A 25,665-nucleotide genomic window follows, 5' to 3' on the forward strand; every position below is an offset into this window, starting at 1 on the left:
GGCTCAAAGCTTCTCCAAGAAAGGGCAGGTTGAGGGAAGTAGAAGAAGTGCAGGCTGTCTTGCAAGCCCGTAAGCAACTCTTTGTGACCAAGAATACAGAGGAGTCTCCTAAAATTGTGCCTAATCCTGACAGTGAGCTTTTAAATCTCAATGGTCAGTCTGAGGCTGCAATGGCAAGTCTCGGTAATTCTATGTTGAAGGATCTGGCTGGGAATGATGTTAGTGATGGTGACATGGTTGTTAAGGAGAATTTTGAAAAAGCTGCTGTGGACCCTGTAGTGTTGGTTGAACAGATTTTCACAAATGATCTGCCAGTTGGGCAGGGGGAGTTTAATTGTGAGTCTGCTCCTCTCTCCCTTGGAGTTGGTGTTTCGGTTCATAATAATTCCAAGGGCAAGAATAAAAAACTTAGAAAATTGGTAAGGGATAAAAACCAATTTGACTGTCATATGGAGGCAGTGAATGATGTTCTGCTGGGAAAAAGAGGTAGAGAGGTATTTGGTGAGTTGGAATATCTAGAGAAGTCGAGCAAGAAGTTGATGAGTAATGAGAGTAATTCTGGATGGCGTGAGGCGGAGGTTGCAGTTGAGCAACCCCGCCAAGCCCAATGAGTGTTTTGAGTTTAAACTGTAGGGGGTTGGGCAATCCCTCTGCAGTTAGTGGTCTTCGGGATTTAATCCGAAGAGAGGCCCCGTCTTTGATTTTTTTATCGGAGACGAAGTTGAGTTCTAAGGAGTTTCAGAGTGTTCAAGATCGGCTTGGTGATTTTGAAGGTTTATCAGTGGATTCTAGAGGTCGCTCGGGGGGGCTTGCATTGCTATGGAGAAAGAGCCTGAATATAGTGCTTCGTACCATGTCCATTCATCATATTGATGTGGAGGTTCGGGGAGGTTTGGGTGAGACTGCTTGGAGAATTACTGGTTTTTATGGTTGGCCGGAGGTATCTAATGATCTTGCTTCACAGTCTAATTTACCATGGGTTTGTATCGGTGACTTTAATGAAATCCTGTTTGGTTCGGAAAAGAGTGGTGGGGATGATCGTGCGGAATGGCAAATGACAAATTTTAGAGACGCAGTGGACCAGTGTGCTCTTAGAGACATTCCCTATTCGGGTTATATATTTACTTATGACAATGTTATGGAGGGAGTGGAAAATATCCAATGTCGACTTGACCGTGCGCTAGCTACAATTGAGTGGGTGGCTCTGTTCCCACTGGCTCACTTAGTGCACATTGATAGAGAGTAGTCTGCTCATGCTCCTATAAAGCTTGTTGTTGCTGTAAAACCGAACAATAATTTAAAAGACAAACCCTTTCGTTTCGAGCAGATGTGGCAGCTTGAGGAGAGTTGTGAAGGTGTTGTGGAGAATGCTTGGAGGGGTGGCGTGTCTTTGGAGACGCAACTTTCTTCATGTGCGTCTGACTTGAAGGAATGGAGCAAGAGTAAATTTGGAGACATTTTTCGTGAGCTGGAGAAAAAGAGAAAAAAACTGAAGAAGTTGAATGGAGGTGGGCTTTCGGCGGCCCAATTGGAAAGAAGGCGAGCTCTGATCCGTGAAATAGCTGGGTTAGTGCAATGTGAGGAGGTCTTGTGGAAACAACGCTCTAGAGTATTGTGGCTCGAAGAAGGAGACAAAAATACTAAGTTTTTCTATCAAAGGGCGTCAAGCAGGAAGAGGAAAAATTCGATCATGAGCATAGTGGACGAAAATGGGGAGGTTCAGAAGGGTGATGATAAAATTGGAGAGGTCGCTGCTTCGTATTTTCGACAATTGTTCACGTCCTCAAATCCTCCTTTAATTGATCAGGCTTTGTGTAATTTTCAGTCTAGAGTGACAGAAGATATGAATTTGATCCTGAAGGCCGAGTATTATGCGGATGAAGTCAAGTTGGCGTTGAGCCAAATGCACCCCATTAAAGCCCCGGGTCCGGATGGTATGTACCCTTTGTTCTTTCAATCATATTGGCATATTGTTGGTCCATCGGTGACTAATAGTGTGCTGTCCATTTTGAGAGGTGCGCCTATTCCCCATAACTTGAATCGTACTTTTATTGCTTTGATCCCGAAAAAAGAGAAGGTGGATAGTATGGTTGATTTTCGGCCTATTTCTTTATGTAATGTGGTGTATAAACTTGTCTCTAAGGTGCTTGCTAATAGGCTCAAAATGTTCTTAGATAAGATTATCTCCGTCAACCAAAGTGCTTTTATCCCAGGGAGGCTTATCTCTTATAATATTCTTGTGGCTTTCGAGATGTTTCATTATATGAAGAATTTGCCAAATAAGGGGGCTTTATGGCGATGAAGTTGGATATGTCTAAAGCTTACGATCGAATTGAGTGGGACTTTTTAGAAGCAGTATTGGGTAAATTTGGTTTCGATGACACTTGGAGTCGGTGTGTTATGGACTGTGTGAGGTCTGTGTCTTTCTTTGTGCTTATTAATGGGCGGCCGACTGATGAATTTTCTCCTTGTAGAGGCATTAGACAGGGGGATCCTATTTCTCCCTATTTATTCATTTTGTATGCGGAGGTTTTTTCTCAGCTTCTTCGTGATGCAGAGGTTCGTGGTAGCCTTCATGGAATCCGTATTGCTCCTACTGCCCCAATTGTTAGCCATTTGTTGTTTGCGGATGATTGTATTATTTTCTCGAAGGCTTTGGAGAGTAATGTCGAGGTGATCCGGGATATTCTCAACCTTTATGAGATGTCATCGGGGCAAAAAATCAATTTTGAGAAAACGACGATATCCTTTAGTAAAGGTGTCCCGGGTTTAAAGAAGGATGAAGTGGCTAATATGTTGGGGGTACGGGTGGTCGACATTCACGATCGTTATCTGGGCCTTCCAACGGTGGTGGGGAGATCCAAGAAGGTTATTACGAGAGGTGTGAAGGAGAAATTATGGAAAAAGCTTCAAGGGTGGAAGGGGATGGTACTTTCTAAGGCGGGTAGGGAGGTTATGATAAAGGCGGTGGCCCAATCTCTCTCTACCTACGCAATGAGTGTTTTTAAGTTTCCATCGTCTTTTTGTGATGAGCTAAGGTCCCTTGTTGCGCACTTCTGGTGGGGTCAGAAAAAGGGGGAGAAGAAGATTCATTGGGTGGCTTGGAAGAAACTTTGTCGACCTAAGAGTGAAGGTGGGTTAGGCTTTTGAGACAATGGGCCCTTTTGGGTAAGCAAGCTTGGAGATTGATGAGGAATCCGGGTTCGTTGGTGGAGCAAATTCTGAAAAGTAGATATTACCCGAACTGTTCTTTCATGGAAGCTAACTTGGGTGTAAACCCAAGTTACACATGGCGTGGGGTGGTTGAAACCAGGTGGGTTGTTAGACGTGGTATGTGCTGGAGAGTGGGAGATGGAAATTCAATTCGAGTATGGAGTGACCCTTGGGTGCCCCATACTCAGTCCCGTAAGATTATTTCTCCCAGGAATGATTCATCTGTGGATATGCGTGTTGCTGAGCTTTTGGTGCCAGGTTTGGGTTGCTGGGATATTGATAAGATTAAACAATATTTTCTGCCGTTTGAATGTGACAGAATATTGGGCATCCCGTTGAGTTACAGGCTGCCTTCTGATGGGGTTTTTTGGGATCTTGAAAACAATGGAGAATATTCAGTCAGGTCAGCGTATCATGCTTTGTTCGATGATGGATGGAAGGAGGAGGAGGTTGCGTCTTCGTGTCCTCGGAAGTGTTGGAAGAAGATATGGCAACTAAAAGTTTTACCTCGTGTTAAAATATTTGCGTGGAGTGCGTGCAACGATGCCCTTCCAACTAGGAAGGGGCTTAGTCATCGAATTAAAGACTGTGACCCAGTGTGCAGCATCTGTAATCGTGAGCCCGAGTCTGCCCTTCACGCTTTGAGAAATTGTAGACACGCAAGGGATATTTGGGATTGCAGCAAGTATGCTTTTGTTGCAGACTCCTTCACTGGCAGCATCCTTGATTGGCGGGAGAGTTGCTTCTCGGAACTAAATGACATTGAGGTGGCGGATGTTATTACCACCTGTTGGGCTATTTGGAGTGCCCGCAACTCCCTGAGAATGTGTGTGCAGAGGTTGGGGAAGTCTATGAAAAGTCCAAAAAGGCTGCTGGGAGCGCAAGTGGGAGCTTCTCTTCATCTTGGAGCTGTCCAAACGTGAGCCTATTTAAGATTAATGTGGATGCTGGGAGTGTAGGTGAGCTGGGTACGGGTCTTGGAGCTGTTGTCAGGGACGATAGGGGAACTGTGTGTGCGTGTACTGTAGAGCAATCTGCTGATAAATGGGAGCCAGAGCTGGCAGAAGCAAAAGCTGTGATGCTTGGTCTCAAGCTTGCAAGGGATATGGGGATTCGTAAGCCGATAGTTGAGAGTGATTGTTTGAAGATTATCAAGGCTTTGAGTGGTCAGACGGAAGGTTCTAGTTGCCTCCACTTGATCTTAGATGATATTTTGCATTTTAGTCATTCTTTTGATACTGTTAGTTGGTGTTTTGTGGAGCGAGGGGGAAATAAAGTAGCTCATACTTTGGCGCACTTCCAACCTTGGGAAAGTGGTCAGCGTGTGTGGATGGATGACATCCCCCCTTGTATTGTTTAACTTGCTGCGTCTGATCTATTGAATTAATTTCTCCCGTGGTCGGGGTTATCCAAAAAAAAAAAAAAAAAAACTAACCCCAAACAAACGTATTAAACCCGTATCTGTAGGGGGCAATTACAGAGTACATCTTAAGATAATCCTGAAGAAACATTAAGGCTGGAGTGCTGGAACTTTAGATTACAGCAAAAAAGCCAAAATTATTATTTCTTCCGTCTAAAAAGGGTCTTAATTCCTAAATTTGCCCACATGAAATTAAACACTCTTGCTTCATACGGAGTAATGTAGTATTGTACAAAGTTTGTTATAATTCCATAATATTGTTAGAAATGTCGGTACACTATATTAATTGACTATGAGTAGTTAACTAATTATTATTATTATTACTCATAGTATTATTATTATTATTATTATTATTATTATTATTATTATTATTATTATTATTATTATTATTATTATTATTATTATTATTATTATTATTATTAAGATGGTAAGAGAAATTTTGTTATGTTAGAATTTCCAATTTTTTTTACCTCTATAATTTAATACTAAGTATTTGCAACAATAATTCATCGACTCCATGTTACAAACTCTATAGAATTGTGATTTTCACCTAGGAAAAATATAGTCAAGTGAAATGATTTTCATCGACTCCACGTTACAACTTTTAAACTAATCCTTTGAAATGTGTTACTCGTACATTATACTACGGGTCTGTTCTCTTCCGTTGAAATTCAGTTCAGTTCAGTTCAGTTCAGTTCAGTTTAGTTTAGTTTAGTTCAGTTCAGCTCATAATTTACGTCTAATGATATTGCTAATGATATAAAGCCAAATTTCATTCTTTTAAGCTCTTATTACGACGACGACGACGGGACGACAACAACAAATAATAATAATAAAAGAAAAAAATTTGTTGCACATAATAAAGAGCACCCATTTATTATAGTTCTCTCGTTTAGGGGCGATTAGGGTAGGGCAGGGTAGGCTTCCACGTCCTTTTCCGGCGCATTTTCCGGCGATTAGGGTCGTTCAGGTCAGGCGAGTTCACGTCAGGTGGTTCCGGTGGGTCCTCTGTTATTTTAGGGGCGAAATTCAGGTGGTTTTGGGCTATTTTGGTGCAGTTTTGAGGCGCAATTTCCAGGCAATTTTCAGGCGAATTTCAGTCCGGTGTTTTGCTGCTCGTTTTCCCAGTTTCCGGCGACTTTGAGGCGTGTTTTCCAGGTGTTTTTGGGGCTGTTTTCAGGCGGTTTTAAGGCAGGTATCGGGTCAGTTTTCAGTTTCAGGTCTGTTCTGGTGCAAATTCTGGTATTTTCTGGCGTGTTTTTTGGGTGCGGTTTTTGGTGCGTATTTCAGGCGGCTATTGTTTCAATTTTTCGGGTTGTTTTCTTATCAGTTTCTGGTGTTGTTTTGGGTCAGTTGGTGCAATTTTCAGGCGGTCTGTTTGGTGTAGTATTGGGGTTGTTTTCGGTGCTGTTTTGGTGTGCATTTGCTGCTGTTTTTATTGAAGTTTTGGAGTTTTTTTTGCTGCTGTTTTTGGTACAGTTTAGGTGTGATTTTGGTGCTGTTTTGGTGTGAATTCAAGACTGTTTTTGTTGCAGTGTTGGTGTGATTTGGGTGTGCAGTTTTGGCGATCTTCTCGTGGGTGTTATGCCTCCTATTGTTCAGTTCCATTGCCCATTTGTGGGTCTTAATGGGTGTTGTGATGGCCGGGGTAATGGGCTCACAAAGACCTCTTTGCTTACTCATCTCCGTGATCGTCTTTGGTGTGCAAGTGCGCGGGATTTGACCCGACACTCTCTTTCTTCTAATTTGGCTATTTTCTTGGAAGCGGAGTCTACCTTTCGTCGTATGGGCATTTGGCTTTGTGGGGAGTGTTTCAAGACGCATACTCTTCGTACGAAGTGTCGGCATGGTCCTGGTCCTAATGATTTTGTGGCCCCTCCTGATTCCGGGGATGGTGTTGTGAGTTTTGTTCTTTATGGTTTTACAAAACCGCAGGGTCCTTCGGTGGTATCTGATCTTGTTCCAGGTGTGCCTCGTGAGCCTCAATTTGCTTTTGATGTTGCTCTTCTTAATAGTCTGCTATCTAAGCGGTTTCGTTCGGTGAAATCTATTCCTCCTAAGTGTCGATTGGGTTTTTTCTCGGGTTCTCAAAGGGGCCCTTGATAAGGTGATTTGTCAGCCTGGTGACATCTCTTGTTGGGTTCAATTGCTTGTGTTGCCTCTTTGTGTCCTTAAAACCTTTTCTCCGAGGAGTAGCCGTGAGTGTTCTTCGGGGGTCAGGCGCCAGCGGCAGGAAGAGAGTATCACCTCTGCTATTCGTTCTTGGTGTGAGCCTGGTGGTTCTGTGCAACTTGTGCGTGACACGTTGGCTGATGTGTCTCCGCCTTTATTGGATGCTGATGAGGACGTTGATTTGTCTGACCGTAATATTAAGCAGTGTAAGAGAAAGATTTCTGACGGACATTACACAGCTGCTGTTAGGGTTCTTTCGTCTTCTGGTCTTGCCCCTTACAATGATGCTACTCTTGCAAATTTGCAAGCTAAGCACCCTTCTTTTCCGGCTCCTATCTTACCTGATGTTCCCATTGATCAACACCTTATTGCTACTCCTGCTGTTGTTTTGGATCAGATTAGGGGTTTTCCGCGAGGTACGTCATGCGGTAGAGACGGCTTGCGTGCTCAACACCTTATGGATTGTTTGAGTGGTGCTGCAGTTGCTACTTCAGATGAGTTGGTGGCCTCTATTACGCAGGTGGTTAATCTTTTTCTCGCTGGGAAATGTCCTGCTGCGTTGGGAGAATATATTGCTAGTGCTCCTCTTACGCCTCTTGTTAAGCCTTGTGGTGGTATTCGGCCTATTGCGGTGGGTACCGTTTGGAGGCGTCTGGTTTCAAAGGTTGGGGCTGCTTTGATTGGTCCGCGTTTGGGTAGCTATCTAGGAGGTCTTCAGTTTGGTGTCGGGGTGCCGGCGGGTGGTGAGGCAATTCTTCATGCTGTTAATCGTTTGGTTAAGGCTCGTGGTAGTGAAGTTGGCCTTTCCATGTTGCTGGTGGATTTCCAGAATGCATTTAATTTGGTAGACCGTTCGGCTTTGTTACGTGAAGTTCGTCTCCGTTGTCCAGCTCTCTCGCGATGGGTTGAATTCTGTTACTCTACTCTAGCCAGGTTGTTTTACGGGGAGCATACCTTATGGTCATGTCAGGGGGTGCAGCAGGGTGATCCTCTAGGCCCTTTGCTTTTTGCTTTAGTTCTTCATCCGTTAGTGTGCCAAATCGGGGATTCTTTTGATTTATGTTTGCAGGCTTGGTATTTAGATGACGGCACTATTATTGGTGACACCTTAGTGGTAGGAAAGGTTTTGGAGTTGATTTTGGCTGAGGGACCTCGTCTCGGACTCCATGTCAATGTTGAGAAAACGGAAGTTTTCTGGCCCTCGGAGGACCCTCGTAGTCGTCTCGTGGATGTCTTTCCTCCAAATATTGGTCGTCCTGTCCATGGCGTTAAGTTGCTGGGTGGTCCTGTCAGTGCTGATTCCTCTTTCTGTGGTGAGCTTGTTACGCAGAGAGTGTCGAAGACCATTGTGCTAATGGATGCTATTGCTATGCTCGATGATCCCCAATGCGAGTTGTTGCTTCTTCGTGCGTGTATTGGGGTTTCGAAATTGTACTTTGCTTTGCGCACTTGTCCTCCTCGTCTTTTTGAAACGGCACAGGTTTCTTTTGATGTGGCCCTTCGAGTTTCTTTGGAGCGCATTGTAACTGCTTCGGGGCCTGGTTTTGGTGATTGACAATGGCGACTTGCCACCTTACCTTTTTCTTATGGTGGTTTGGGTGTCTATTCGGCGGGTGATGTTCGGCATTATGCTTTCCTTGCGTCGCGTCTACAGTCTTCTGGTCTTCAGGCTTCGCTTCTTAGCAATTCTGGTATTGTTGGTCCGGGACCGGCATTCGATGGTGCTCTTAGTCTTTTTAACAGGACTGTGGAGACTGACCTTATGAGTAACCCTAGTGAGATCGCTGCCCCCAGACTCATGAAAAAATTGGCAGATATATATTTCACGAAGGTCACTGCATCTGCAGATTCCACTTTCTCCTTATCTGCGCGTCAGGTTGCCTTATGGAAGTCCCAACAGGGGGATCACTCTTCGGCCTGGTTGCGGGCGGTTCCGATATCGGGTTTGGGTCAGACTATGAATGGTAAGACTTACCGTAGTGTTCTTTGTTACAGGTTGGGTGTTCCTTTGTTCTCCATTTCAGCACCGTGTTCTGCTTGCTCAAGGGTTTTTGATGGGGATATTTATGGGGATCATGCAGTGTCTTGTGCTGGGATGGTGGGTATTAAACATCGGCACAACGTTGTTCGTGATACCCTTGTTGATATTTGTTTTCGGTCTGGGATTTCTGCTCGAAAAGAGGTTAACGTTGGGTTAACTGGAGGGAACGACGGGGCTCTTCGACCAGCAGATATGTTGCTTTATTCCTGGGATAGAGGCCTTGATGTATGTGTTGACTTGACGGGATCTTCACCTTTGACACAATCGGGGTTGTCTGACTTCGTTCCTGGTCGTGTTGTGTCTACGGCGGCTCAGCGGAAGCGGGACAAGTATGGGGCGCGTTGCAGGGCTATTGGCTACGGTTTTCTTCCTTTCTCCTTTTCTTCGTTGGGGGAATTAGATAAGGATGTTATTGCGTTGCTGAAGCGGGTTCAGGCGTTTGCTAAGATTCAGGATATTGGTGCTCGTGCGGCAGCTCACATCTTCAGCAGGATCGGGTTCGCTATAGCTAGAGGGGTGGGGGCCCAGATTGTATCTCGGCTCCCCACTAATTTCTTGTAAATTGATTGACTTTGTAGGTTTTTTCTGATATAATAATAATAATAATAATAATAATAATAATAATAATAATATTAATTATTATTATTATTATTATTATTATTATTATTATTATTATTATTATTATTATATACACATATGTATAGTAATAAATAATCAATAAATAATTAAAGATCACTAATCCGTAGTTAAAAATCACTAATTAATAAGTTCAGTTCAGTTCAGTTCAGTTTAGTTCAGTTCAGCTCAGTTCAGTTCAGTTCAGTTCAGCTCAGCTCAGTTCAGTTCAGTTCAGTTCAGCTCAGTTCAGTCAATCGGAACAGGCCCTACCTCCGTTTTTTTTTATTGACACGTTTTAACTTTAGCACTATTCAGACTCTCCGCTTTGACCTACATAATGAAAAATATAGTCATGTGGACTTTTGTTAAATTGGATACAATATGTATTTTCAAAATATCAACTTTTCATAATTTTTGCTTATCGGTAATTAAAGATATGAATGGTTGAAATTGTGCATTAGCAGAAAAGAAACGGAGAAAGTATATTTTAATTGCTTCAATAATTGAAAAAACAGATGAAGTATTTTTATTTATGGGAGCAGTCCAAGCAGCCAAAATTGTTAAACAAGTCCTATAGTACAACAGCAACAGGTAGTCAGGTACCTCTGTAATCCAGTTCATTAGTAAATCATCCTTCCTTCCTAGTTTCTCTCTCTATCCATTTTCATAATTTAATCTTCTCTTTCCTCTGCAATATCCCTTTCCAAGTTTCAGTAACATTTTCCCAATTTCCTAAAATTGCCGACGTTTCTGTAGGACCCACTCACAATCAACAAATTACTACGAGTACCATTTTATCACCATTAACGACATTACAAGCTATGTTATAAGCGCATAACCCCATCATTTTATCACTCCTATAAAAGCCAGAGTATCTCTTCAACTTTTCCCTCTTTAAATTTAGGAAATCAAACAACCTTTTAAATTATAAAGGGTACTTACTATTTTTAGTAAAGATGAAGTATGTTTTACTGTCATTAATGGTAGCATTTATAGTAATGGGGTGTCATTTTGGTAATGCAATTGGTGGGTGTTTAAGACCTCCGGTGATCTTTAGCTTTGGAGATTCTAACTCCGACACGGGTGGACTTGTTTCCGGCCTCGGCTATTCGGTCAGTTCTCCTTATGGCCGCACCTATTTTGGTCGATCCACTGGCCGCCTCTCCGACGGCCGCCTCATCCTCGATTTTCTTTGTAAGTTGGCCTTTGCCCGTTATTTACTCTTTCCGTCCTTAAATAATCTACCTTCAAAATTATGTACTCCGTATGATTTAAACTTTGTTGTCATAACTTGAAAAGTTTGATAGTACGCCTCAAAAAATAAAATTTTGGTACGGATTAATGTTTATTTTTGTATGATCCGTTTTTTAAGTGTTAACAAACTTTTTCGGTGTGGTTACGTAAACCCCAAAATTTTTTTGTCCCCCTAAATAATACTTGTATAATAGTACTCTTTATGTTTTATGTTATTGGTAAAGTAGTGAAATTAATATTTAAGGATGAGATTAAACCATTTTTTGACACATAGTCACATTATTTAAATCATCTTAGTGACTAATCGCTTCACGTTTGTACATATTTGTACGTAGTTAGCTAGTTAAGTGCGCCTTAATTGCCTCACAAGCTAGTTCTTTGGCTCGTAGTTTACTACCCCTAATTTGTAACAATGTATACTTGTAGTAAAATTACGAGATTGTCACAACCGTAGCCTTAGTAATAACATACTTCTACCTCCGTTTTTTTTAGTTGACACATTTTGACTTTATATTAGCACTATTCACACAATCCTCTTTGACCGTGTTTTGTGCTTTATACGTAATGAAAAATATAGTCATATTCGTCACGATATCAACTTTTTACGATTTTTGCTTATTGGTAATTAAAGATATGAATGATTGAAGTTGTGCATTGACAAACGTGACTAAAAAAACGTGTCAACTAAAAAAAAAACTGGGAAAATATTTGTTTACTCGTTCATAGTTTTTTAGAACGAGAAACTCCTAATTGACCCCTGACATTAGAGCATAAAAAGTAACCCGTAAAATTACAGAGAGTATAAATGATTCCGAATGTATAGGCGTAGATTTCAAACTACTCCGTGTCTTAGTGCTCCATCCTATGCCCATTCAAGGAGTAAAAATTTTGGCATTCATTTGATCTAGGTAGATTTGGCATTAATGCAGTTTGCTCAAATTTTGAATGAGAGAAGTTGCGCCCTTTCCCATTAATTGATGTCCCTGGACCCAGTCCTGTCTTTTATAAAATCCGACCGTTACCTAAGATCTGAACTTGGACATCTCATGTTATAGTTATAGTGCTTTAACCTGTTATTTGTGGGTTTGAACATGGTAGATCCAAAGTCATTACTTTTCTGGCCCTCAAAGTTCTGTACCAAAGATCTGAATAATGTAGGTAATATTATGTCATTAACTCGTTATGTGCATGTCACACTAAAATAAAATAAGGGTAGCTTGTATTTTGTCCATTTATAAGAGCAATTGTTGCATTTAGAGACTTGTGATCTTGGAAACAAATAAACAATGACCTGTATTAGACCAATTTTGAAAAAACTTTGAATAAGGTTTCTTGAACTTTTTACTTGGAATGTAACTAAACACATTCGTTTCATTATTTCTGAAATTAAGGACATAGCTTGGTAGATTCCATAATATCATAATTAGGAGTTTTGGTTTATGACAAATTTATTTTTGGGTGCAAATGACGAAGGACAAGACATGATAGCAGCCTCCCATGTTTTTAATCTGTTGTTACTCTGATATTTTTGCTGAAGGTGGATCTACTGCCACAAAGAAATAATCAATTGTTTGTCCCTGAGATCTGCTATGCAATGTATGTCGGTTCATACATCTCATTAAAAAAAGTATCGATCAGTGTTAGTTAATTCTTAACCATATGCTGATTAATGCAGGCCAAAGTTTGAATACCAAATTTTTGAGGCCATACCTGGATCCAATGGGGTCGAGTTTCCAAAATGGGGCAAATTTTGCAGTGGTAGGGTCCAAAACACTCCCGGAGTTTAAGCCATTTGCCTTGAACGTTCAGGTTATGCAATTTCTTCACTTCAAAAGCCGATCCCTTGAACTTGCTGCTTCAGGTAGTTAACTGCAGCTGTCTAATTTATACAGCGTACTATTGACAACACCGTATTATGCAATGAAACAATAATGTCACTTTCTGTTATGTAAGCAATAACGCGTAAGTAGCATAACGTTTTCATGTAATGACATATAACAGGGGTGAAAGGATACGTTGATGAAGAAGGATTCCGAAATGCACTCTACATGATAGATATTGGACAAAATGATCTTGCTGACTTATTTTCCAAAAATCTTACATATGCAAAAGTTGTTAAAAGAATTCCTGTGGTTATTGACGAAATCAAGAAAGCTGTGAAGGTGAATCTCATTTACATCAAATCTAGGATGATTTAGTCTTCCTAAATTTTCTCACTCTTTTCTTAGTCCTCTGCTGTTTAAATGCATGTATAGGGATTGTATGATCAAGGGGGAAGAAGATTTTGGATTCAGAACACTGGGCCGCTAGGTTGTTTACCTCAAAAGCTCTGGTTAGTTCAACACAAGGCGGGTGATCTTGATGCCTCCGGATGCATCTCAAGTTACAACTCTGCTGCAAAACTGTTTAATGCAGCACTCTTTCATTTGTGCCAACAGATGACATCTGAGTTAGTAGGTGCTACGATTGTCCATGTTGACATATACTCCATCAAATACGACTTAATAAGCCAGGGCATGAAATACGGTAAGTTATGCAAGAAGCTAGGGTAGTGGTGGGTATATGATTTGATGCTGATGTAACTGTTGTACTAAACAAGTTATTAACGTATGATTATGCAGGATTCAAAAATCCTTTAATGGCTTGTTGCGGAGCTGGGGGGCCTCCATATAATTATAACATACAGATGACTTGTGGCAATTATGGTTCTCAAGCTTGTAGCAATGGATCTCAGTTCGTAAGTTGGGATGGAATACATTATACAGAATCAGCTAACGCGATCATAGCCAAAAGATTACTTTCTATGGAGTATTCAACTCCTAAGGTGCCATTTGATTTCTTTTGTCAGAAATGAGTAAAATTATCATGGAATTAGCACATGTTTTGCTGGGTAAGTTCATAAAAAAAGAATTTTTGAACTTTATATTATGTTTTAAGAAGCAATATGAAATGTATCTTAATGAAAGACTCGTTTTGAAATTGGAATGAGCAAATAAGACCTCAAAAAATTAAAAAATAAGTGAAGAACAAACCAAAAACACAAACAATTTTTGTGTTACATATATACATCAGTCATCTCTGAACAAATTAACAATTTAACTAAGTAGCTACCTACTTCGAACTGTCGGTCATGGATGGTTATATATGTTCTAGCTGTAACTTGTAATGACTCATGGCATCAGAAAAAGGTTCCAAACTATCTATCTGCTGCTCCAGTTGTTTCTCCAGCATAATTGTTCCATTAAATTGTGTCAACTGGTACATTTTCGTGTACGTAGCCAAGTTTTCTTCACTCATATCACTGAAACCTAATCTGTTTATCCACATATGTTTAGCATGATCTGCTGCTGGAAGCACTAATTTCTTCACCTTCAAAGAAGATAGCAACTCCTCTATACGCGAGTATAAAGCTAGAAAGTACCCTTTTCCTTGACACTTCTTTCTTGTTGCCACAATCGGAAGCTCAGCTATTTCATTACCCAGTATTCTAAGAAGGCCAACTGAAATCACAGTTGATTTAACAGTTAAAAACACACAGTACATTCCTCCGAAATCCTGGCCAGAAATATTTCTGCCATGGACCATCAAAGTAATAAGATCACGTCCATTTGGTGTAGTTATAGGACTAAAACAATCTCGAATTAGATAAACCGCCTTAGACAGCAAAGGCTGATGTTCAGGAGGGCAAGATTTCCCACCCACTAAACGCCATCGTACTTCATTATCAGCATCCTCATGAGATTGCTTCTTCACAACATCCCTATTAATTTTGCTTGTTTCGGAAAATGGAATCACTTGTGAGCCTCTGACAACACATTCCCTCAGAGCAACAGAAATTCTGTCACAGTCATGACAGCAGAACCACTTATCCTTCGGAATTTCTTTCAGATCACAACGCCCATTCCCTCTCAAGCAACCAACATGATATTCCTTTTCACATTGGTCACAGATTATAACAGTTCTGTCATCAAATGTGTTGACACTATAATCATGTTTCGAGCATAGAGAACAGTTACTGCTATAATCCATTTCAGATTTCTTAACAGTTCGCCGTTGCAGTTTGATGACAGGTGGCTTCTTAGGCTTACTCAAAGGATCAACATAATCAACTTCAGAATTATCAGCTCGTATCAGTCTGCTGTCATCATTGTTCTTCCAATTGGTTTGATCTTGTCCCTCAGCTAGAGAAACTGCCAAGTCATGGAGTGTAATCCCATTGACATCATAGATATGTTGGTAGGGCTTTTTTCGAATAGCCATCCCTGCATGAGCTTCAAACTGAGAAGGGCTAATCACACTGCTGCAATGACTGCAGAAAATACCATTACCCTGTTTGTATCCCTCAAGCATTATCAGTCCTTTAACACGGTAAGACAAATAAGCGCCATCTGCAAGTCCATATGGCATGAATAGCACTTTATGCAAACTGTCATTCCTCTTTCCACCACCACCCTCCCTTTTGCTCTTTGATCCTGTAACGCGTGAGGTAGTATCTTGATTCGCTCTCTTCCCTACACGTTCTATAGGCAATGCCACCCTTTTCCTCTTTGATCCTGTAATGCATGAGGTAGTATCCTGATTCGCACCCTTCCCTACACGTTCTGCAGGCAATGCACCTCGTTCAATACCCCTTAGCTCATCAACATCATGTTTATCAGCTAGGCTCAGATTAGTCCAAGATATACCATCATGAGTCCCATTCAGGAAAACTCGAGCCTCAGAGGCCGACGTATTACTCCTACATTCCTCCGAATTCTTCTTAATCTTAAACCTAATCTTTAAACCCCCTGTAATGCTAGCATGTTCATAAATGTTTCTAGTAATCTCTGAAGTACAACCTCCACCTTCAGTGCATGAATTTGCTGAACTTTCTGAAGTTATTTCACCAGAATTAACTTTATTATCACCACTTAAATCATTAGTATTACTTCTGTTATTATTTTCCATACTATTTGATGCAATTTCATCATGTACACCAATTAAGTCTGAAACTCCTGAACATGTATCATCAATATGATCATTTGAAGGTTCTCTTGCAACTTTTTCTTCATGTGACACGCTTAAATTGCTCTTCAACTCTGTATTTCTAGTAGATTTTCGATTTTCGACATGTTCATAAGATGGTAAGGCTAGTACATAAAGTCTGTCTTCTCCCATATCAACTAATAATGTACCTGTTCGAATACAAATATAAGTTATACTTCATAATTTACAAGTTACAACTACTAAAAAAAAAGTTCAGAATGATGACAAAAATTAACAATTTAATAACGACCCAATCTAAACAAAGCCACAACACATGTAACCTTGTGTTACAATAATAAATTTGAAATAGGAGACAATTAGAAATTGTTATGAACGTCTTTTAATATATTAGTATAGATTTAGACACCACAACGTAAAACCCTAAAAATTAAACCTCGACAAAAAAGCCTAAAGTTTAGACCTTTAAACGACAAACTGACACCAAAGAACAAATCTTTCTAAACAAGTTAAATTTCAACAAATTTCCCCACAATTCAACCTCAATAAAGTAATTTAACAATCAATAATGTTGAATAACAACAAAACTTAGGCTAAAAAAATCAAAGAACATGTACAAAATCATGAACAGTTGAAAGTAAAAAAAGTAAAATTGATTGAAGTACGTAATAAATTGACTATTACCTTATTCTTTGACGAATAAAAAAGAATTGGTTTTTTTCTTGCTTAAACAAAAAAATCCCCTTTATTCAAAACTCCATTGAATTTTAGTGGACCCTTCAATTTTCTCTCTCTTCTTCAAAGTAAAGATCCGTATTATACAGTATGAATAAATAAAATTGTGCGTATGTCGGTTAAAAAAATTCTTTAAGTCGGTGATCAATTTATGTTTATGGTAAATTTTTATTTTGGAAAAAACGCGTTGACAGTTAATTATAATTAATTAAATATCCACGTCATTAATTAATAAAGGCCCACGAAAAAGAAAAGATATGGATGTATTTATATTTGTTAATATCCACTGCTGTTGAATTGATATGGACTAGGATTTTACCTTTTTTTTTTTTTTTTTTTTTTTTTTTGGGGGGACAGAATATGGACTAGGATAATTGAATGAATAAACTCTATAAGGTAGATATTGTTATGAAATATATAGAAATTAGAGGATTAAGAGAAGAAGGTAATAAGAGAAGTATTACTACTTTTATGTATTACTCTTGGTAATATTTTGTGCATCATACAAGTGAAATTACATGGCTATTTATAGTAGTAAGAACCACTATTACATTGTGGGCTATAACCTTAGAGGGTGGCAATTAGAGTTGGCTACTACATTAAATGCAATGAAGAAATTGGAGTGTGGACATTCACACCTTGACTAAATTAATTAACTCTTAACACTCCCCCTTGAATGTCCATACAGAATAGGGTATATGTTGCCTCGTTAAAACCTTGCTAGGTAAAACCCTTTAGGATAAAAGCCATAGCTAAGGGAAAAGAGTACAACAATATATAACTATATGCTTTAGTGTACTGCCTCATTAAAAACCTTGTCAGGAAAAACCCATTGGGATAAAAACCTGATCGAAGGGAAAAAGAGTGCAGTGCATATAATGCTCCCCCTGATTTTAACATAGTTTATGAAGACGACGCATCCCAATCTTGTGGACCAACCGCTCAACACTCTTCGAAGGTAGGGACTTTGTAAATAAGTCTGCAAGATTATCAGATGATTGGATCTGTTGGACATTTATCTTCCCTTCCTTCTGCAAATCGCGTGTAAAGAACAGTTTTGGGGATATATGTTTAGTCCTATCACCTTTAATATATCCTTCAGTTACTTGTGCGATACATGCAGTATTGTCTTCGTAAATGATGGTTGGACTTTCAGTTACTTCTTTCATCCCACATTCTTCTTGGATATTGCCAATCATTGACCTTAGCCATACACACTCACGTCCTGCTTCATAAAGGGCAATCAACTCAGCATGATTTGATGATGTCGCAGTTAAGGTTTGCTTTGTTGATTTCCAAGAAATTGCAGTTCCACCATAGGTGAACAGATATCCAGTTTGTGACTTGGCGTTTTGTGGGTCTGATAGATATCCAGCATCTGCATATCCGATGAGGGTGGCATCTTGCCTTGATTGATAAAACAAACCAAGATCTTTTGTTCCTCGTAGATATCGTAGTAAGTGTCTTACTCCTTTCCAGTGTCTCTTCGTTGGTGCGTTGCTAAACCTGGCTAACAAATTCACAGAAAAAGCTATGTCTAGTCTAGTATTGTTAGCTAGATACATTAGAGCCCCAATTGCACTTAGATATGGTACTTCAGGACCAAGGACATCCTCGTTTTCCTCTCGAGGTCTAAATGGATCATATTTCATAGTCAAAGACCGAACAATCATCGGGGTGTTTGTTGGGGTCGCTTTGTCCATGAAAAACGTTTTAACACTCTTTCGGTGTAGTTAGACTGATGGACAAAAATACCATTGTTTAAGTGCTCAATTTGCAATCCAAGACAAAATTTAGTTTGTCCAAGGTCTTTCATCTCAAATTCTTTCATCAAGTATTTTGCAGTTCTTTCAAGTTCATTTGGGGTTCCAATGATATTCAAGTCATCAACATAAACTGCAACAATTGCAAACCCGGATTGTGATCTCTTAATGAAAACACAAGGACTGATTTGATTATTCTTGAACCCTTCTTTCATAAGGTATTCACTAAGACGATTATACCACATCTTCCCAGACTGTTTCAATCCATAAAGTGACCTTTTTAATTTTATGGAAAGTAAATGTCTAGGCTTGTGGTTTTCTGGTAATTTTAGTCCATCTGGGACTTTCATATAAATATCTGTATCGAGTGACCCATATAAATATGCGGTCACTACATCCATCAATCGCATCTTTAGTCCTTCTGAGACTGTCAAGCTTACCAGAAATCTTAACGTAGTTGCATCAACTATGGGAGACTATGTCTCCTCATAATCAATCCCTGGAATTTGAGAAAAACCTTGGGCTACAAGTCTTGCCTTGTATCTAACAATTTCATTTTTCTCATTTCGTTTTCTCACAAATACCCACTTATATCCAACCGGCTTTACACCTTCTGGTGTAAGGGTTATTTTTCCAAACACTTCTCGTTTTTCGAGTGACTTTAACTCTGTCTGCATTGCCTCTTTCCATTTTGGCCAATCATGCCTGCAACGACATTCTTCCACTGTTCTTGATTCACTATCATTTTCGTCAGATGCCATTTCAATTGCAATGGAATATGCAAATATTTCATTTACGATAACATCATTTCTATTCCAATAATTCCTGGTAGAAACAAAGTTTATTGAAGTTTCATTGTTATCAATGTCGTGGTCATCTTGTTCATCCCCTTTCGGATTATCATCTTTTTCTCTGTTCTCATCTGTACTTTGTCTTTCTTGACCTTCCGTAAGGGGAATGTTGTTGATCTCATCAGGTCTTTTTAATTTTCTTGGTTTAGAGTCTTTTGAACCAAGTGGTCTTCCACGCTTTCGGCGTGCTAGAGATTCATTTTCAATGATCTTATCACCAGATGGAATTTTAATTCGTGCAGGGGCATTTTCAGCTGGTATATGTGATTTTGTCACTTTCTTTGCATCTATAAATGCATCAGGCAGCTGATTTGCAATGCTTTGTAAATGAATAATTTTCTGAACTTCTTGTTCACACATATTTGTTCGTGGATCAAACATTGGCAATTGTGTTGCATTCCAAATGATTTCTATTTCTTTCTTTCGTGGGTCCACTTTCTCTCCCCCTAAGGCTGGGAATACTGTCTCATTGAAATGACAGTCGGCAAATCTGGCCGTAAATAAATCACCGGTCATTGGTTCAAGATATTTAATTATGGAGGGTGATTCAAACCCAACATAAATTCCCAGCCTTCTTTGTGGACCCATCTTTGTTCGTTGGGGTGGAGCAATAGGAACATACACCGCACAGCCAAAAATTTTTAGATGTGAGACATTAGGTTCTCGACCAAAAACTGATTGTAGTGGTGAGAACTTATGATAAGCAGTTGGTCTCAATCTAATTAGAGTTGCCGCATGTATTATGGCATGACCCCAAGCAGATGAAGGCAATTTTGATCTCATCAATAATGGCCTTGCAATCAATTGTAGTCTCTTAATTAATGACTCAGCGAGTCCATTTTGTGTATGAACATGAGCTATTGGATGTTCTATAACAATTCCAATCGACATACAATAATCATTAAATGTTTGGGATGTAAATTCCCCAGCATTGTCAAGCCTTATTCTTTTTATTGTATGGTCTGGAAATTGTGCTCTTAGTTTAATAATTTGAGCAAGGAGTTTTGCAAAAGCAACATTTCTACTGGATAAGAGACTTACATGTGGCCATCGAGTTGAGGCATCAATTAATACCATAAAATATCGGAATGGTCCACATGCAGGATTAATTGGTCCACAAATGTCTCCTTGAATCCTCTCTAAAAATGTTGGAGATTCGGTAGCAATTTTGTTCATAGATGGCCTTATTATTAATTTGCCAAGTGAACATGCAGAGCATGTTAATTCATCTGATCGAGGGATTTTAACATTCCTAATTGAATGTCCTACTGAATTTGCTATAATCTTGTGCATCATTCCTGTACCAGGATGACCCAAACGATCATGCCATAAATTTAGCAGAATCTTATTATCTAACTTCTGATTAGATATCGAATTTATTTCAACTGGTCGTATATCTATATGATATAACCCTGAAGAATATGCTGGCAATTTCTCATACACATGTTTCTTGCCATGTTTTTCTGCCGTGAGGCATAAATATTCCTTTTGATCCACTATCATTGTTTCTAAATGAAAACCATTTTGACGCACATCTTTAAAACTTATAAGATTTCTTCGAGATTTACTCGAATATAAAGCGTCATTAATGATTAATTTTGTTCCATTTGGGAGTATTATGCAAGCTTTTCCAGAACCTTCTATTAGCTTGGCTGACCCAGAAATGGTATTAACATTTGCTTGAAATAATTTTAACTTTAAAAAATATTTTCTATCCTTCAGAATAGTGTGTGTTGTTCCACTGTCCAAAAGGCATTGAAATTTGGAACCAACTTCGGGCAGATCCATATCTTCATAAAATAATAAGTATAAGATTAGTTTAAGATAATTAAACTGGACTTACTTTATTAATGATGAAAAATTAAGAGTACATAACTTGAACATGAAAAAAAAACATACAAGAAAAGTACATAATGAAAACATAATACATATCATAGTAATTGATGAATTATCTAAACATGATTATTCTCTCCAAAGATAAATTCACCCCAACTTCACCATTGTCTATGTGGAAATCAGACACATCAAGGCTAATTCCAGGGACATTTTCTTCATTAACATAATTTGCTTCGGCATGTTTTTCTTTCCCTTTAATGGAAGCCTGGTATAGTTCTACCAGATGTTTGGCCGTACGACAAGTACGTCCCCAATGTCCAGTCATGCCACATCTATAACATGTGTCTTTTCCTTTTGTGGTGGCTTGATTTTTGTTTCCTTGTTGATGCCCCCTTTGAGTGTTGTTTCTAGGGGGAAATTGGCCTCTACCACGGCCATAACCACGTCCACGGCCACGTCCGCGGAAGTTTCCACGACCTTTTCCACGGTTATTATATTTTCCACGTCCACCTCTATGAGCAACATTTGTCTCGGGTGGATTTGAGCTTTCTACAACATTTGTTTCATTGAATGCTTGAGACCCAGTTGGTCTTAGGTTGTGATTCTTCAACAGAAGATCATTATTCTTTTCAGCAACCAATAATGTAGAAATAAGCTCAGAATATTTTGCAAAGCCTCTTTCACGGTATTGCTGTTGCAATACAATGTTGTTAGCATGGAATGTAGAGAGTGTTTTCTCTATCATTTGCACTTCAGTGACTGGTTGATCACAATATCTCAATATTGATGCGATTTTATATAGTGATGAATTATAATCACTGACAGATTTAAAGTCCTGAAATCTCAGGTTTGTCCACTCAAATTGTGCTGAAGGAAGGAGTACCCTTTTATGGTGGTCATATCTTCCTTTCAGGCTATCCCATAGTTCTCTGGGATTTTCCACCATTCAATACTCAGTTTTCAAACTGTTATGTAAATGATGCCTTAAGAGAACTATAGCTTTTGCTTTCTCTTGATCAGTTGGAACTTTAACTTGAGCAGGGGCATCTTTTTCGTTTCCTGGGATGGTAATTTCTTTGATTGTATGTTCCAATCCCTGAGCCTTCAAATTCATTTGGGCATCAACTGTCCATTCAAGATAATTATGTCCGGACAAGTCTAATATGTCAAATTGTCTTTTCATCAAGTCTCCCATTTTAACTACAATCAAATAGGTAATTATTATTAAGCCAATTAAGCAAGTGATAATTAAAGTAATCAAATTATAATCATAATAATAATCCATTTAAAACATATTTGCTTCTCCCCCTTGGGTTATTATTATGATTTACATAAAGTTAAGCTAAAATTAAACATGATAATTACTTTAGTTAAACAACGACAACAACAAATATAACAATAACAATGATAATAATAACAATAACAATAAATACTACTACTATTACTATATCACCGACAACAACAACAACAATAATAATAATAATAATATTAATGACATACATTAATGATAAGACAAAAGGAACATTTATTATAACAAAATGCACTTATATTCTACCTAGAAGACAAAAAAAACTTGAAGTACTACGGAGATTACATGCATGAATTCCCTTTGTCGAAAAACCGAGCGTTACTTATGTAAAATGATGAAAATCATCATTGCCATTAATAAAACTACTAGGGCCATAATTAAAACTAAATATAGTTTTAATTTCCTTAAATCTTCTTCAAAGGTAAAGGGGTGTGGTGGTTGTCGGTTGTTGACGGGGAACATGGTGTGTGGCCGGAGTAAATGGAGGAAGAAGAAGAGGAGATAATTTGGGTAAAGTTTAAGGAGGGGATAAGGTTTGTATGGTGAAATAAGGGGGGTGTAATCCGCCTTTAATAGGGGGGTAAATTATCCGTTTCAGCTTTACACAACTGTAAAAATATCATACAATGTTCTAGTAGACTGGTAAAATAATCGTAATCAAACTATTAATATTTACAAACGTAAATAAGTATCACACTGGGATGCAAGCCGTAGTGGTCCGAGAACCCTAATCTATTCATGAGGTCAAGGGTTCGAAAACTGAAAGAAACATAAAAGTGTGTAATCTAAAAATTAAATAAATATAAAGGCTGCATCATTTTTTTTTCATTTTAGTAATTATGCACAAGTAAGTAAGTATGAACATGATTTGTGTGACCATGAAATTTACTCTATTAACATGCATACAACAAATATTTTTACATGCAAAAGTAATTATATATTACTTTCTATAACCATGCATGAGAGTTACCAAACTAAGTATCATAAATAAGGTATGTATTGATATCCTCATTTTTAATCAACATGGCTAATTATGTAGAGTAATTTTGTGGAGAAATATATTGTGAGTTTCTGGTATAGAGGATCCCATATGGGCAACTATAGAGCATACTCCTCAAAATATATTTTGTGAAGGAAATTGAATCTTTGTAAAAATTGGATAATCGGTATAAGTATACCTGATTGAAGATGGTGCTGATAACGTGTTATGAAATATATAGAAATTAGAGGATTAAGAGAAGAAGGTAATAAGAGAAGTATTACTACTTTTATGTATTACTCTTGGTAATATTTTGTGCATCATACAAGTGAAATTACATGGCTATTTATAGTAGTAAGAACCACTATTACATTGTGGGCTATAACCTTAGAGGGTGGCAATTAGAGTTGGCTACTATATTAAATGCAATGAAGAAATTGGAGTGTGGACATTCACACCTTGACTAAATTAATTAACTCTTAACAGATATTATATTTTTGACTTTCATACCTATTTGTTACGATTTATGTGTATCTTTGTTTCACGCTATCTTCAAAGTATTGTACGCCCATGTCTACTTGTTTTGATAATACACTCGTGTTAATGTATGAGACGCTGTTATTAGTATAAAACAAATTAATGAGATGTTATTTTAATTTTTTGAATACTATATATAATTAAATATGAATAGATGCAATGTATGAGACGTTATTCGAAGTATAGGTGGAGTGTTTATGTTTGGATGATGTTGATGATGATATTTTAAGAAGTAATCTTTGTTTCGGAAGGTATTTGTTTGGAGGGATAAAAAGAGAAGGATAGGGAAAGAGGAAGGGGATTTAAATGTTCTTTTGTTTGTTTAAGGGGATGGGGATAACTGAGAAAGAGGAGAAATATGAACAAGGGTAGTTAAGTAAATTTCTTGCTTCTCTCAAAAAAAAAAAAAAATAAATAAATAAAATCTTGCTTATCCCCATATAATTCCCAATTCGTACCAAACAAATAACAACATTATTTTTATCCTTATGCAACCTACAATAATCCTCCATCATTGTCTCATCCTTTTATTCTCCCTATCCCTCGTACCAAACGCCCCACACATAGTTTATCGGATTATCATTTCTAACACTTTACAATATGAGGCTATAGTGTAGGTTTCATTGTACGTACACAATGAAAAGTTATAAATAAAACATTAGCATCAAACCCGAGAATGGTAAAGTAATAATAATGCAATTCAAAACCCAAAGGTTGACATGAACATGACGAATATGATAAAAAATAGTACTTCGTACTTTATCATTATGAATCAACCTGGCCTAAAACCAATAAAAGTTATGTAAAGATTACGAAACCCTACCAAATATTGATTTGATACCAAAACACTACACACCTTTGAACTTTCAATTCACTAGCTAGAACATGATCCGACATTACTAATTTCTCCACCTTCTTGATTAAGCCATGGGGTAGATGGATTGTTAGTTTGTTACTATGATCTCATATCGAATCGCACCTACATCAATAGATCCCTACAGACCGAATAAAAATTCTCTATCAATTGTTTAGGAACGTTAAGCAAGTATTGTACTCCTAGCTTTCAAAATTGCACCAACATCTAAGGGCGTGTTTGACATCGGTTTTTGTTTTTAGTTTTATGTTTTTTTGAAAACCAAAAACCAAAAACAGGAAACAAGAAAAAGGTATTTTCACTTTTTTGTTGTCAGTTTTCAAAATTATCATGATTTTAATAAGTTTGACTAATTTTTAATTCATTATATGACATATATCATATGATTTTAAAAACAAAAAAACAGAAAACCACACTGACGCCAAACGAACCCTAAATTTTCTATCAATGAACTTTAAAATAGTTATATGATAGAAGGCGAGCCATTTCTATGCAGCAAATGTCAACTATTTTTAGGGAATGTTCCGATTTATTGAAAACAACTTAATCGAACCGAACTGAATAAAGCTGAAATGAATTGTTTATCAGACAAAGAAATTAGAAACTGAACTGAAATGAAATTAAGCCAAACACAACAGGTTTTGTTTTAAAAAAAAATTAAAAAAAAATTAACAGTAGGTTTGGCTAAGGGCTGAATTCCATTATTGGTCAAGATTTTGGGTCGAACACAAATAAGCAAAATTGAGAATGGTCTAAAACGTAGTTGGTATTCCCTCCTTTTCACAAGTGCACCGGGCTCGGCCATGTCTGGCATCCCTATGACCACTTGTTGCTTGTTGGGTCCTAATTCTTCTGTCCGTTACTTTTATGACTTTTGATTGTACTTTTGAACCATAACATATTTTCTCTATTTACATTTTACACAGTGCAACCAAACGTGTTTTCTGATGTCCTATCACGGGTATTTCACTTGAAACTTCGTACACGCTCTTGGATGGCTCTCCGTGACCGTTTACTTCTACTTTACTTTTCTGGAAATATTACCGCGTTATATTCACTCCGTCTAACAAAAATCGCCTT

The 25,665-nt window shown here is 38.2% G+C and overlaps 3 protein-coding genes across 3 annotated transcripts; 2 read left to right on the forward strand and 1 right to left on the reverse strand.

The window, feature by feature from the left end:
- Nucleotides 1–607: 607 nt before the first annotated feature.
- Nucleotides 608–1,246, forward strand: LOC145627513 (uncharacterized). The gene has a single exon (XM_081679898.1). The coding sequence runs from the start codon at nucleotides 608–610 to the stop codon at nucleotides 1,244–1,246; it is 639 nt and encodes a 212-aa protein (XP_081536024.1).
- An 8,821-nt stretch (nucleotides 1,247–10,067) lies between these two features.
- LOC145626401 (GDSL esterase/lipase At1g09390-like) lies at nucleotides 10,068–13,715 on the forward strand. The gene is made up of 5 exons (XM_081678830.1): nucleotides 10,068–10,658; nucleotides 12,394–12,579; nucleotides 12,720–12,880; nucleotides 12,974–13,244; nucleotides 13,340–13,715. The coding sequence occupies exons 1-5, from the start codon at nucleotides 10,421–10,423 to the stop codon at nucleotides 13,570–13,572; spliced, it is 1,089 nt and encodes a 362-aa protein (XP_081534956.1). The 5' UTR covers nucleotides 10,068–10,420; the 3' UTR covers nucleotides 13,573–13,715.
- A 19-nt stretch (nucleotides 13,716–13,734) lies between these two features.
- LOC145626400 (increased DNA methylation 1-like) lies at nucleotides 13,735–16,580 on the reverse strand. Its single transcript, XM_081678828.1, has 2 exons — nucleotides 16,386–16,580; nucleotides 13,735–15,892 (listed from the first exon to the last, which is right to left on the reverse strand). Exon 2 carries the CDS (start codon nucleotides 15,873–15,875, stop codon nucleotides 13,857–13,859), a length of 2,019 nt encoding a protein of 672 aa, XP_081534954.1. The 5' UTR covers nucleotides 15,876–15,892; nucleotides 16,386–16,580; the 3' UTR covers nucleotides 13,735–13,856.
- Nucleotides 16,581–25,665: the final 9,085 nt, after the last annotated feature.

The sequence above is a fragment of the Chenopodium album genome, chromosome 4 (assembly GCF_948465745.1).
Source record: "Chenopodium album chromosome 4, dcCheAlbu1.1, whole genome shotgun sequence".
Taxonomy (NCBI): Eukaryota; Viridiplantae; Streptophyta; class Magnoliopsida; order Caryophyllales; family Amaranthaceae; genus Chenopodium; species Chenopodium album.

Coding starts and splice junctions, on each gene's coding strand:
- LOC145627513 (XM_081679898.1), top strand. CDS start 608: ATGAGTGTTTTGAGTTTAAACTGTAGGGGGTTGGGCAATCCCTCTGCA.
- LOC145626400 (XM_081678828.1), bottom strand. CDS start 15,875: ATGGGAGAAGACAGACTTTATGTACTAGCCTTACCATCTTATGAACAT.
- LOC145626401 (XM_081678830.1), top strand. CDS start 10,421: ATGAAGTATGTTTTACTGTCATTAATGGTAGCATTTATAGTAATGGGG. Junction 12,580..12,719: donor CCTTGAACTTGCTGCTTCAG/GTAGTTAACTGC, acceptor GACATATAACAG/GGGTGAAAGGATACGTTGAT. Junction 13,245..13,339: donor AAGCCAGGGCATGAAATACG/GTAAGTTATGCA, acceptor ATGATTATGCAG/GATTCAAAAATCCTTTAATG.